This window comes from Triticum urartu, chromosome 5A (assembly GCF_056163025.1).
Source record: "Triticum urartu cultivar PI428250 chromosome 5A, HENAU_Tu73, whole genome shotgun sequence".
Classification (NCBI taxonomy): domain Eukaryota; kingdom Viridiplantae; phylum Streptophyta; class Magnoliopsida; order Poales; family Poaceae; genus Triticum; species Triticum urartu.
Window position 1 is genome coordinate 490,799,341 of NC_141877.1, and position 12,321 is coordinate 490,811,661.

A 12,321-nucleotide genomic window follows, 5' to 3' on the forward strand; every position below is an offset into this window, starting at 1 on the left:
TTGTTGTGTCTCACTACTCAGTTTTGCCATTAAAAGTCACAACTATTCAAAATTACTATCGTTGCTCAAAAATGACATTAAATATCTAAAAAAATACAATTATTTTCGTTAGATGTTTGCTAGAAAATGCCATTAGACATCGTCATTGTTAGGTCAAACCCGTAGACCATGTTGTATGACAAAAACACCCTAGACCCACATGTTAGCTCTCTCTATCTCACAATGATAAGTGTGAGTCTCACTTGTCAGGAGCAAGCAAGCGAATAACTTTAGAGGAAAATAAAGACACTGTTGGGATCAAATAGGACTCACACTTTTATTGCAGTGAGATAGAGGAAGAACTGACATGGCGAACGAGATTTGAGCTAACGGCAATGATGTCAAGTGACATTTTTGAATATTTGCGCGTAACAAAGCGATGTCATTTTTCAGTAGTTTGATATTTCTAGTGGCAAAACAAATAGTGTGGCATAAATAAATGATAAACCCCAAAAAAAGTGAATATCTTTTTCAAGGGAAGGGAACGAAGCAGAGATTCCGTTAGCCTGGTTGTAATAGGGAGTATCATATACTAGTATCGTGCATATGATACTAGTCTATGATTCCCTAATACATAGTATCATATGTTGGTATCATAGAGGACTACATGTATTGCCATGCATGACACAAAGTAGCACATCATTTAATATGATACGGTATCATGATATGATACTCAAGCCTCTCTTTCTTCATTTAATTCTATACCACTTCATCAAAATTGCTTAGTTAGCATGCATAATACTACCTATGATACTCCCATTACAGGCAGCCTTACCGACGGGAAGCCCAGAATTTACCGCCTCGAATTGCTCGCACAGATTCTTCACCTCGCCAAGGCAGCGCACCGGGGCCCACACGCCACGTCCACGTAGGAAACCACGCACGAACGTCCAACCCCACCCCACCCCACCGCTTCTTTATGGCGTCGGCTTGACTCGAGCACGCAAGACGCAACTCCAACCCCCCCTCCGTCCATCCCCCGTCCCCTCCCCACCCCACCCCACCACCAAAACCCCAATCTTTCCCCCCTCCGATCGCCCCCCGCCGGTCGCGATGGACTCCGACGACGAGCCCTGGGGAGGGAGCGACGACGACCCCGTCGCCGTCGGGGACTACTACTACGACTGCAGCGACGGGGGCGGCGGCGGGGGCGGCGAGGAGGACGAGGGATCCGACTGCGCCGGCGACGACTACGAGGTCCGCGAGGAGGTCGCCTCGATGCGCGAGAAGGTACCGTCGATCGCCCCGCTCGCCGGTAGCGGCATCCGCATCTACTTGCTTGTTCCGTGGGGCGGGGCTGGGCCGCGAACGCGATGGCCGCACAGCGTGTAATCTCGGGCGCTGGGTGCGGTGGCTCTCTGAATGCGCAGTGCTGGCGCCGAATTTCGGGGCGGGCCTTCTCGAGATTTTTCTTATCGCGGGGGCAGTGGCCTTCTTATCAGTCAGTAGACGTTGTGGCAGAGAAGTGGGCGCTTGCTCTGCATCTTGTCGTCAGTAGACGTTGTGGCAGAGAAGTGGGCGCTTGCTCTGCATCTTATCGTCAGTAGACGTTGTGGCAGAGAAGTGTGACGACAGTAGGTTTCAGTGTGCTGTGCTCCTCGAAAGTGGTAGGTTTGCTGGGAGATGAATTCTGCTGTGGTGAATAGATTTCACAGATATACATACATACATACATACATACATACTACTGCACAACGGTTAGTCTGTGCTAGGTGGTCAGTGTTGTCAGAGCATAGTGGTCCAAGGGCAAGTCTGTATAGGTCTCGCCATTTTTGGCACGCTAATTGTTAAGCATAGCAGCTTGTTGTTATCAGTGTTGCTACGCACGCGGGTGGAGCACCTGCCAAAATTGCCATCACCCTCTTGTTTCCTACAAGAAGCATACACATTAGCAATTTATGATGGAGCTTAAAAAATGACTCTTTTTTACTTTATGAAACTCTGCTTTCTTGCCAGTTTATCCTCTATAAGGATGTGCATGACATAACTCAGTTTCGGGATTTTCTCCTCCATGTTTCTTTTCTTTTCTGTTCTGTTGTCTTTTCATCTTATAGCTCTGAAAGTCACTCAAAGAGCTTGTGTTCCTTTTCACCACAAACAGAGATACATTGTGTTATCTGAAAATGACATACATGAGCGGCAAGAGGAAGCCATAAGACGGGTATCTTCAATATTTTCAATTCCAAGAGAATCAGCATGCATCCTCCTTCGACATTACAAATGGTCAGTTATGCTGCCAAAAAAATACATGTACAGCTAGCCATGTTAGATACATGAAATGAAGTCATATGTTCCAGTACATCTTATCTCTGAGTTTATTCTACTGCTCTACATTCTTTTGCAATGTACCTGAGAAATTCGTCTTGAGAAAGTTTCTGAGATTTACTCGTTTCAGTGGACATAGTAATAATATGTATAACAATTTTCTATGTAAACTATGCTACATGCATATAAGATTCTGCTTTCAAATTGTTGCAAAGGTGGAATTCTTGTGAGCTGAAAAGGTAGATTCTCTATCTCAATTTTGTTCAGGAATATTAGCAAGTTGAGTGACGAGTGGTTCGCAGATGAAGAACGTGTCCGTCATTTTGTTGGCTTGCCTACAAATGGGGCTGTTCTTCCTGACTGCCAGGAGGTAGCTTTTCTTATCATCCGGTATCATATCTGGTTAAATCAGTGACTTAACATGTTTTATCTCTGATGGTTCCTTTGGTTGCAGCTAACTTGTGGAATATGTTTTGAAGGATATTCCACAAGTGCACTGAGCTCTGCTGGTTGTGTTCACCTCTACTGCCATGAGTGTTGGGAAGGTCTCTTTCTCAATGTTGTTATTTCATCCACATAACCAACTTGATTAATATTAGTAATATAAACAACACATAAATGCATAAGGATCAAAACGGGGGCTCTAGGCATGTAAGAAAACAAGAATCAGCCGACTGATCAGAGTATGCCGTTGTAAGTTTGTAACGCCGGTCAGGGATGAGGAATCTCACTGATGTTGGATCTATTTCCCCATCCCTATGTACCCTATGTCTGTTAGGAAAAATCTCAAGATCGCAAATATCCATACTGATGTCGTGTTTGTGCATGGCATGCAAATGTAGCGCAGCCTACTAAGCATGTTGCATGTATGTAATCATGTTATTTATTTTGATGTAGTGGGAAGCATAGCTGCAATTGTGAAATTGTGACATATAGCTTACCTAACATAAGTAACAGGAGTTGAAGGATTGAAGTTGTACATTTTTTACACACAGAGAACTAAATAGGGAACTATTGAATTGCCAGATCCTTCTCCTTATTCGTAGTGATCAATTGAATTTCTAGTGCTAAAATAAGGTAACTATTTCAGGGTATATTAGTGCTTCAATAAATGATGGTCCAGGATGTTTGTCACTGCGGTGCCCTGAGCCATCTTGTACTGCCATGGTTCTTGAAGAAACCATTAATAGATTGGCTAAAGATGAGGAGAAAGTGAAGTACAAACAATTTTTATCATGCTCATATGTTGAAGACAACAAGAAGGTAATTCCTTGAAGTGGCCTAGCACTTTTCTTGTTTGTAGGCGACCGGTTTTAAGGATGATATGCGTTTAAGAGTTCATTTTATGTCATTTGTATCCTATGGTTTCTGAAATTTATTCATGATATCATGTTAATATTCAGATAAAGTGGTGTCCAGCTCCTGATTGTACCCGTGCAGTGGAGTTTCTTGGTGATGAGAACTATGATGTCTCATGCATGTGCAAATTCAGCTTCTGCTGGAACGTCGGTATCTTATTTTGGTTTAATCTCTTGCCATATCTGGTTGTTTTATTGTAATAATCCAGAAGCTTATTATTGCAATGCTACCTTTTCCAAATATATGCAGTGTACAGAGGAAACTCATCGACCAGTTAGCTGTGAGACTGTCTCAAAGTGGATATTAAAGAACAGTGCAGAATCCGAGAATGTGAATTGGTTCGTTATAACACACAATTTCTTTGTTCCATAATATATTTCAGTTCTTTGTTTATAAGGCGGTGCGACCTAAGGTGAGCACCAACCACCCTAATGCCTAAGCGCCTAATGCGGACGCCTAAGCGCCTAATGTGGGCATAATTGCAAGGCACTGACAGGGCGCCTTGCGCCTAAGCGTCCAAGGTGGGATGCCTTGTAAATAATGTTTCAGTTATTGCTAGTGTTTCATTGTGGAGTAAAGTGCATTGGGCGTAAAGGTGGATTTGTTCCGGTACTTGAAAAATGGAAGTTTAGTCCTAGTGGTGCATTAAGTTACTTTTGTCCTGCTAGTCCAGTATGTATAGGTTTGCTCTTGTGGTGCCTTCACCCTTGCCACAGAGGTGAATAAAATAGGAGTGGCCTGCAGCTAGGGGTGGGCATATAAACCGAAGACCGAAGTACCGAACCATAAAAACCGAGACCGAGCCCGAACTGACCGAAACCGAGAAGTTCAGTCGTTACTTCGGTCAAAGCTTGTGAAAAACCGAAGTAGTTTCGGTAAGTTCGGTCATGACCCTCGGTCACCTGAAAGAACCGAGATATGTCGTACGTGCACGTGTATGTAGTCCAAATCTGAGAAACAACCCACATAATTGCCTAACTCCATGGCTCTTGGCCCAATTCAGGCCCAAGATCCCACGTGATGATAGGCACGCAATCCATCCACCCGATCCCCCCAAAAAATACTATATCCACTCGATGCTTTAACCTAGCCGCCAGCGTTCCTCTCGAAAGAAAAAATTAGCCGCCGTGCTATCTGCTACTTCGGCCAGCGGCGGCTGCGGACTCGCATGCTATCTTCCCCGGCCAGCGGCGGCAGCCCAGCAGCGGCGTTATCTGTTCCCTGCTTCTTCCTCGTCCACCAGCGCTTCCTTTGCACTGCATCTTCTTCTTTTTACCTATCTCTTTTTTACCATCCCGTTCGGGATTGTTTCTTGATTTCTTTCGATGTGTTCACGTTCTCACAAGAAATTGACTGCTACACGCGATGCTCTTGCATCTGATATGTTTCCTTTCTTGTTCGAGTGGTGAGGGGCTGCTCAAATTTAGACAGAACTCTCCACAGATTCCTATTGTCGGGCATTGCTTTAGCTTTGTTCGGTTGAACCGAGAACCGACCCGAAATACCGGTGGACCGAAGTCATCGGTTATTGTTTTTCTAAGAAACCGATCGGTCAACAAAGTAAGAAAACCGAAATTTTTATTAACCGAGAAAACCGAACCGAATGGTTCGGTCTAACCGAACGCCCGGCCCTACCTGCAGCGAGTTCAACCTGGTGTGTTGTAGCCAACACCATGATCGAATGTATTAGCTTGTAGCAGTGGAGAGCAAGGACTGAAGCGACTATGCGAACATCGTTACCAAACCATGGGCCTGGAGAATGCCAAAGCAGGGGATGCTCTGGGTCTAATGGGGCCTCGTGGTGCTTTGGAGAAGGGACTCACTGGAACGGCAGACGTGCGTCGAGGTTTAGTGCTGGACATGTCCCGCGTTTGATGGAAGTGAGAGGGACAAGCTCTCATCCGACATGGCTCGGGTCAAAGCGCTATGTAGGCTGTCAAAGGCTATCTATTAGTCTTTGTCAGAGCCTCTAGTTACTCGCTTAATGCACGTCACTGACTAGAACATGCAGTTTTGTAGTACGGGACCTATGACACAACAGTTTGTGTAATGACTCATTTTAATTTCTGCATACATAAGGAAACATCAAAAACTATCTCTGAAGTGATTCATTTTTCCAGGATAATAGCTAATTCAAAGCCCTGTCCTAAATGCAAACGACCAATAGAGAAGAATCATGGTTGCATGCATATGACGTGCCGTCCTCCTTGCAAATTTCAGTTTTGCTGGTACACTCCCATCTCCTGAGCTTATTTATTTTTGTACTCTGTTTTGCTGATGAAAATTGGACATTTTGCATGTGATATCTTTGGTCTGATGCTCTTACATCATCACAGGTTATGTCTAGGTGACTGGTCAGAACACGGAAGTAGGACCACTGGTGGCAATTATGCTTGCAATCGCTATGAAGCAGACAAGAAGAAAGGCATAGTATGTTCTTTTTTGGGCATTATCCTTCTCTGTATCGAGGAAGAATCGCATTCCTGGGTTTGATCCCAAGGTGCATAGCTTGCTATTGGCCAGATAATGCAAAACAAGCCCGGTCCATTGGGTCCCTTCTAAAAATAATAATTAAAAGCTCATTTGGAAGTTAAAAAAAAACTGATTTTCTCTCACAAGTATGGATACACTATTAGTATGTACCCGTATGTTTTCATAAAGAAATATGTTTATTTGAGGGCTACCCAAAAGACAAATATCTGGGTCTATAATACTCCACAATTTTTCACTATTATAGGGCCACAATCTTTTTTTTTGTGCACCCCACAAATGAAAATATCTAGTAAAAAAATTACAAGTATGTAGATCACACCAATATGTACACCTGGGTTTTTTTTCAAAAATTTCTGAAACTTCAAAAATATGTTTTTTTTTAAGTTTCGGGATCCAATAGATCCAGGATTGAAATGACCGTTCTTGCTACTGGCGTGCTACTCAATTATGTGGTTTCCTGACTCTATTTACTGCTGCCAACTGCAATTTGTTGTTACTTTCCCTGTTTATTTTATCTCATGTTCTTTTCTTTTAGTATGATGAAGCTGAAGCACAGAGAGAACGGGCTAAAAACTCACTTGTGAGATACACGCATTATTTTGAGCGCTGGGCATCCAATCAGAAGGTACATTCTTCAGGATCCTGTTGCAGCCGTTTCATTATTTGAAATTCTGAATTTTGCCTCGTTTTCCCAGGACATGCTTGTACAGTGTCATGTACTCCCTCCGTCCGGAAATACTTGTCCGAGGAATGGATGTATCTAGATGTATTTTAGTTCTAGATACATCCATTTGTATCCATTTCTATGACAAGTATTTTCGGACGGAGGGAGTATAACTGTAGACAAGACAAGTCCACATTTTCAACCCTGAACTCTAGCCAAGATTTGATACTCAACTCTGCACTACGAAACCACCTAGAGCATAACCGTTGACTATACAAACCATCCACTTCACCTCGTACGACCCTCTCCACTCTTATTTTGGCCCAACTTAGATGCTACTACATGGGATCCTCATTGTTAACTGATGAAGCCTTGTCAGCGATGGATCCCACGTGATTTCAATACTCCCTTTTGTCATTAGCAAGTTCACCAGTTCACCACTTGACATGTTGCACTTACTAATTAAAAATTCAGCCTCCGGTTGGAGTCGGGGGGGGGGGGGGGGGGGGGTTATTATTATTATTAAAACAAGTGCATGTATGTCCGGTGTGTTTGTATTATCCCCATAAAGTTGGCTATTAGGAGAGTTTTAGTTTCCTCAAAAACTGCCCAAGCAAGTCCTTATGACATTAATAATGTTATAAGAGTCAGGATCTAATTTTACATCTCTGCTTGTAAGTACCAGATCCATCTCTTATGTCCTTGCTAAGTCAATTATTTCCTTTATTCTAAACTCATCTGAGGAATTTTCTTGTGATTTTACATTTCTTCTTTGTGGTGATCACAGTTTATTTCATTTTCTACTAGTGTTTACTACAAAGTATGCATTGTTTGGTTTATGGGGCACGAGTTTCTGTATATGATGCCTTGGGTGCTTACTTTTTTGGTTCTTGCCTGTTGACAGTCGAGGCAGAAGGCACAAGGAGATCTGCAAAAGTTCGAAAGTGAAGTAAGTATTTAAAACCTTACATTGTGGCATCCACCCTTCCTCTTAAAAATACAGTGTCATGCACCCAATATTTGTCTGTCAGTGCACAAGTCTGTTGCTATTGTCTCCAATTAGTAGAAATTTTTACTGAAAAGGATGTATGATTGTCACTCCTTTTAGTTTGGGTTCTTGCATTTCAAGTCTTCTTTTTTTCCCCACACATTTATCATACCTGTGCTTGACTATTTGTTCACACTCTAGCTTGCGAAGCTCAGTGACATTCTTGGAATACCAGAGTCTCAACTAAAGTTCATACCTGAAGCTTGGTCACAGGTTAAATATCTTATAATGCCCATAAACTGGCTCTATACTTTTAACATAGCCTTCCTTTTTCTGACACGTCTGCCCTACCATCCTTCACTATGACAGATTGTAGAATGCAGACAAGTGCTACAATGGACATATGCTTATGGGTATTATCTCGATGATAAAGCCAAGAATGATTTTTTTGTGTACCTCCAAGGTAGAAGGTTTTAAGCTTGCAGCTTAAGGTTTATCGCATGATTGACATAGCCATACATCTGGAAATTTTGTAGGTGAAGCTGAGTCTGGTTTGGAGCGCCTCCATAAATGTGCGGAGAAGGACATACATGCAATTTTACCTAAAGCTGGTGAAACTGAACCTCTTCCTTCATTACAAGACTTCAATGAATTTCGTGTGAAACTTGCTGGTCTAACAAGGTATTGCGGGGATGTCTCTGATTACTACTGACATTTGCAGTTATATACAGTATTTTTCTTGTGTGTGTGACCAAGTTACTAACTTGTGCTAGTTTAGCCTCTCTTGCTCCCTCTGTTTATCCTGTCAAAGGTCCTTATTTACCTGACTTTTGGCCATTCTTTTTCTTCTCAATTTGAACTTTATGGTGATGATTTTTGGACCATTCCGAGCGAAGATCCATATGGGCGTCATGTGATGTTGTAGGAGTTATGTGGCCCGCATAGCATTTTCAGTGGATGTTAGGTCAATCATGCTCCTCCATTTATAACCGTGTTCTCATTTGGCTGAAGTTGTATGCATTATGCCATGCATAATTGTACCAACATCTTGTGTAGCCTCACTGTGCCCTCCAAATACTGAATTTGACTTACCATTCTGTACTGCACGAGTCTCGTATCAATGAATATGTTAACTAAGCTAATTTTAAAGAGCAGTGGCTAAGCTGAAACTTTTTTTGTTACAGCGTAACCCGCAACTACTTTGAGAACCTTGTTCAAGCACTGGAAGCAGGGCTGGAGGACGTGCGTGTTACGGGCGGCCAGTCGACTTCGAAGAAGAAAGCCCGCACCGCCTCCAAGAGGAAACCATCGGCCAAAGGCAAGTCAGGCAGGAATAAGAAGGCGAGAATAACCATCTCTTAACATTCAGGTGGGGGTTGGCCCTGTGAGCGCTGCTGCGCCTTCAGTCGACCCATCTTCGCAGATATCATCTGCGATGGTCCGGGGGTAGAGGTAGGCAGTTAGGGGGCCCTTGCCAAAATTTGTATAGCGAGTCTGGATGCTTGTTCTGCCCAGGCATTCTGGTGGCATGGACGTGAAGCGCTGTACATATCCTGTCATTTAGCTGGATATAGAGTGCGTACTTGTTTTTCCTTTTTCTTTTACCGTGTCTAATCGCGATATGGTGGTAAATATGATACAAGGTATAGAGAGTGAATTTGGCGTGACAAAACTCACTGTTTTGGTAGCAGCTACGCATTTTTGTGTGACAGCCTCCCATCTCTTTTGTTTCTGAAAGTTGGGGTGAGGGTGGTTTGAATTTGTTCTCTCTTTTGTCTATGTCGGGAAGGGGGCAGTACAGCGACAATAAGAGGGAGGCGATAGACTGATAGTGTATGGTGGAGCTAAGCTGCTGATGTCTTTGCCTGATGTACATGTGAAATTTGAGTACTGTCCCGTGAAGACAAGATCATGAGTACTAGTACCCAACATATATGATCCTGGTGAATTTTTTTTTCATTTTCGTGTGCGTTGCGGTTGAAAAATATGTATGTAAGACTCTGTTAGCCATATCTCAGTTGCTTGAGAAATTTGTCATGTCAGTCAGTTCTTGCGTGGAGGAGAGCAACGCAGCCCGAGGCTGGGGAGGCCGAGCCATGACCTAACGACGTTGTGGCTCGGCTGAAGGAAGATGAAGACTAGCCGTTGGATTGAGAAAATTGAGAGAAATCAATTTTTTTGGTTAGTTAATAATAAGCAGTTGGCCCTATGTAACGGTGGAACCAGAGAAAGACCAAGAAACAATGCTCTTGCGTTCTTTTGGACGGCACATTACATGACTATAAGTTGTTTATCAGTTCAACCGAAACTTGCTTATCCATTTTTATGTTATATCTTCTTCTCCTTGGCCAACTAGTATCGGTTCGCACTAAGCTATCGGAATTCTTATTTTACAGTTGGTATAACCCACCCGATCTCCTTGTAAGTCTCCGCTCTCCGGTCCAGATTCCGATCACCATCACCATCGGCCGATCGGCATGGCCGCTGGCGACGGCGAGCCGGAGCCGGCGGTGCAGCGGCGCCCGCAGCTGCAGTCGAAGAACGTGTGCGTCGTGGGGGGCGGCATGGCAGGCCTGGCGGCGGCGCGCGAGCTGCGGCGAGAGGGCCACGCGGTCACCGTCATGGAGCAGAGCGGCGACGTCGGCGGGCAGTGGCTGTACGACCCGGCGCCCACCCGCGGCCTCGTGCCCAGCGCCAGCAGCGCGTACGCGTCCCTCCGCCTCCGCACCCCGCGGGAGGCCATGGGCTTCTCGGACTTCCAGCTCCTTCCCAGGGACGGCGCCGGCCGCGACCCGCGCCGCTTCCCCGGCCACCGCGAGGTGCACTGCTACCTCCGGGACTTCTGCGCCGCGTTCGGGCTCATGGACGCCGTCAGGCTCAACACCCGGGTCGTCCGCGTCGCTCCGACGTCGACGGCGACGCGTCAGTGGGCGGTGAGGTCCGTGCGGCGCCTCGGCGGCCCGGAGGATGGTGCGCGGGCAGAGGAGGAGGAGGAGGAGGAGGCAGTGTTTGACGCGGTGGTCGTGGCCACCGGTCAGTACTCGCATCCGGTGCTCCCCAGCGGCATCGAGGGAGCGGGGGAATGGAGGCGCCGGCAGCTGCACAGCCACTTGTACAGGACGCCGGAGCCGTTCCGCGGCGAGGCGGTGGTGGTGGTCGGCTGCGGGGACAGCGGCACGGACATCGCGCTGGACCTCCGCCGCGTCGCCAGGGTGGTGCACCTCGCCGCCGGCTCCGAGGCCGCCACGCCGGCCGTGTCGAGGATGGTGGCCAACCACGGCGACGTGCTACGCCTCCACCCGCGTGCACGCCAGCTGCACGCCGACGGGCGCGTGTCGTTCGACGACGGCTCCTCCGTCGTCGCCGACACGGTGATCTACTGCACGGGGTACGGCTACTCGTTCCCGTTCCTGGACACGGGCGGGGCGGTCGCCGTGGGCGACGGCGGCTGCGTGGTCGGGCCGCTGTTCGAGCACGTGTTCCCGCCGTCTCTGGCGCCGTCGCTCTCCTTCGTGGGCGTGCCGAGGAAGGTCCTGGTGCCGTGGTTCGTCGAGGCGCAGGCGAGGTGGGTCGCGCAGGCGCTGTCCGGCCGCCGCGCGCTGCCGCCGGAGGCGGAGATGGTGCGGGCCGTGGAGGAGCACCTCCGCGCCAGGGAGGCCGCCGGCGTGCCGAGGAAACACTCCCACCACCACATCAACGGCATTGACGTAAGAACTGAACAGTACATAGACATTGATCGCTGATTACGTTTGACATTATCCATTTGCGTTGGATCAGAAAATGATCGAGTTCATGGAGGAGCACGGCGGCCTGACGCCGATGGAGGAGTGGAAGGAGGAGCTGCTCCTGTCGAGCGTGGCGAGCATGTGCGACGACCTGGAGACCTTCCGCGACCGCGCCGACGACGGCGAGAGCGTCCGGAAGGGCCTGCAGGGATGGCGCGGCGGCTTAGCTGCTCAGGCTCAACACGAAGCCATGGATGCTGCTGCTGAAGCTGAAGCTGATGGGTTGGCCATGGATGATTAATAAGCTCCCGTTTAACTGAATTGAACTGCACAAGAGGTTCTGTGGGAGATTCAGTTTAATTCCCTTCGTTTCAATAAAAATGCAAAAACAAATGGTGGTGACAAAGAAATTTGGCGGCGCTGGTCACCATGCACCCGTCCGATTAATCCATCTGCAACCGTCAGATCTGCCCCGTCAGATCATACCGTTCTGCACGCGCAAAGCATCCCCCCCCCCCCCCCCCCCCCCCGACTCGCAACAAAAAAGCTCGCCGCCGAAGCTCATCGCTACCAAATCACGGAAAAAGGCGTAGCAGTTTTCTTTCCTTTCTTTTTTTTCAAAAAGGTTAAAGACCATTATAGAAATTAAAAAATACACACGGTCGTTGGAAAAACCGAGCCCCCGTCGGTCAGTCAATGACAACTTCAGTAGTAGTATCAAGTAAAGGTTTTGACAGGATACCCAAAACAGGTTCCATATTGTATTGTTTAGGCCTTCTTTGGTTCAT

At 46.7% G+C, this 12,321-nt stretch overlaps 2 protein-coding genes across 2 annotated transcripts; both read left to right on the forward strand.

Annotated features, from left to right (window-relative positions):
• The first annotated feature begins 1,003 nt into the window (after positions 1–1,003).
• On the forward strand, positions 1,004–9,519 carry LOC125510069 (putative E3 ubiquitin-protein ligase ARI5). The gene is made up of 15 exons (XM_048675160.2): positions 1,004–1,269; positions 2,141–2,262; positions 2,572–2,674; positions 2,759–2,849; positions 3,395–3,567; positions 3,708–3,809; positions 3,913–4,001; positions 5,784–5,891; positions 6,000–6,093; positions 6,692–6,781; positions 7,725–7,769; positions 8,010–8,081; positions 8,178–8,271; positions 8,345–8,489; positions 8,993–9,519. The coding sequence occupies exons 1-15, from the start codon at positions 1,093–1,095 to the stop codon at positions 9,168–9,170; spliced, it is 1,683 nt and encodes a 560-aa protein (XP_048531117.2). The 5' UTR covers positions 1,004–1,092; the 3' UTR covers positions 9,171–9,519.
• Positions 9,520–9,745: 226 nt separating this feature from the next.
• Positions 9,746–11,926, forward strand: LOC147972199 (flavin-containing monooxygenase FMO GS-OX-like 8). The gene is made up of 2 exons (XM_087521355.1): positions 9,746–11,515; positions 11,586–11,926. Exons 1-2 carry the CDS (start codon positions 10,286–10,288, stop codon positions 11,832–11,834), a joined length of 1,479 nt encoding a protein of 492 aa, XP_087377481.1. The 5' UTR covers positions 9,746–10,285; the 3' UTR covers positions 11,835–11,926.
• The last annotated feature ends 395 nt before the right edge of the window (positions 11,927–12,321 follow it).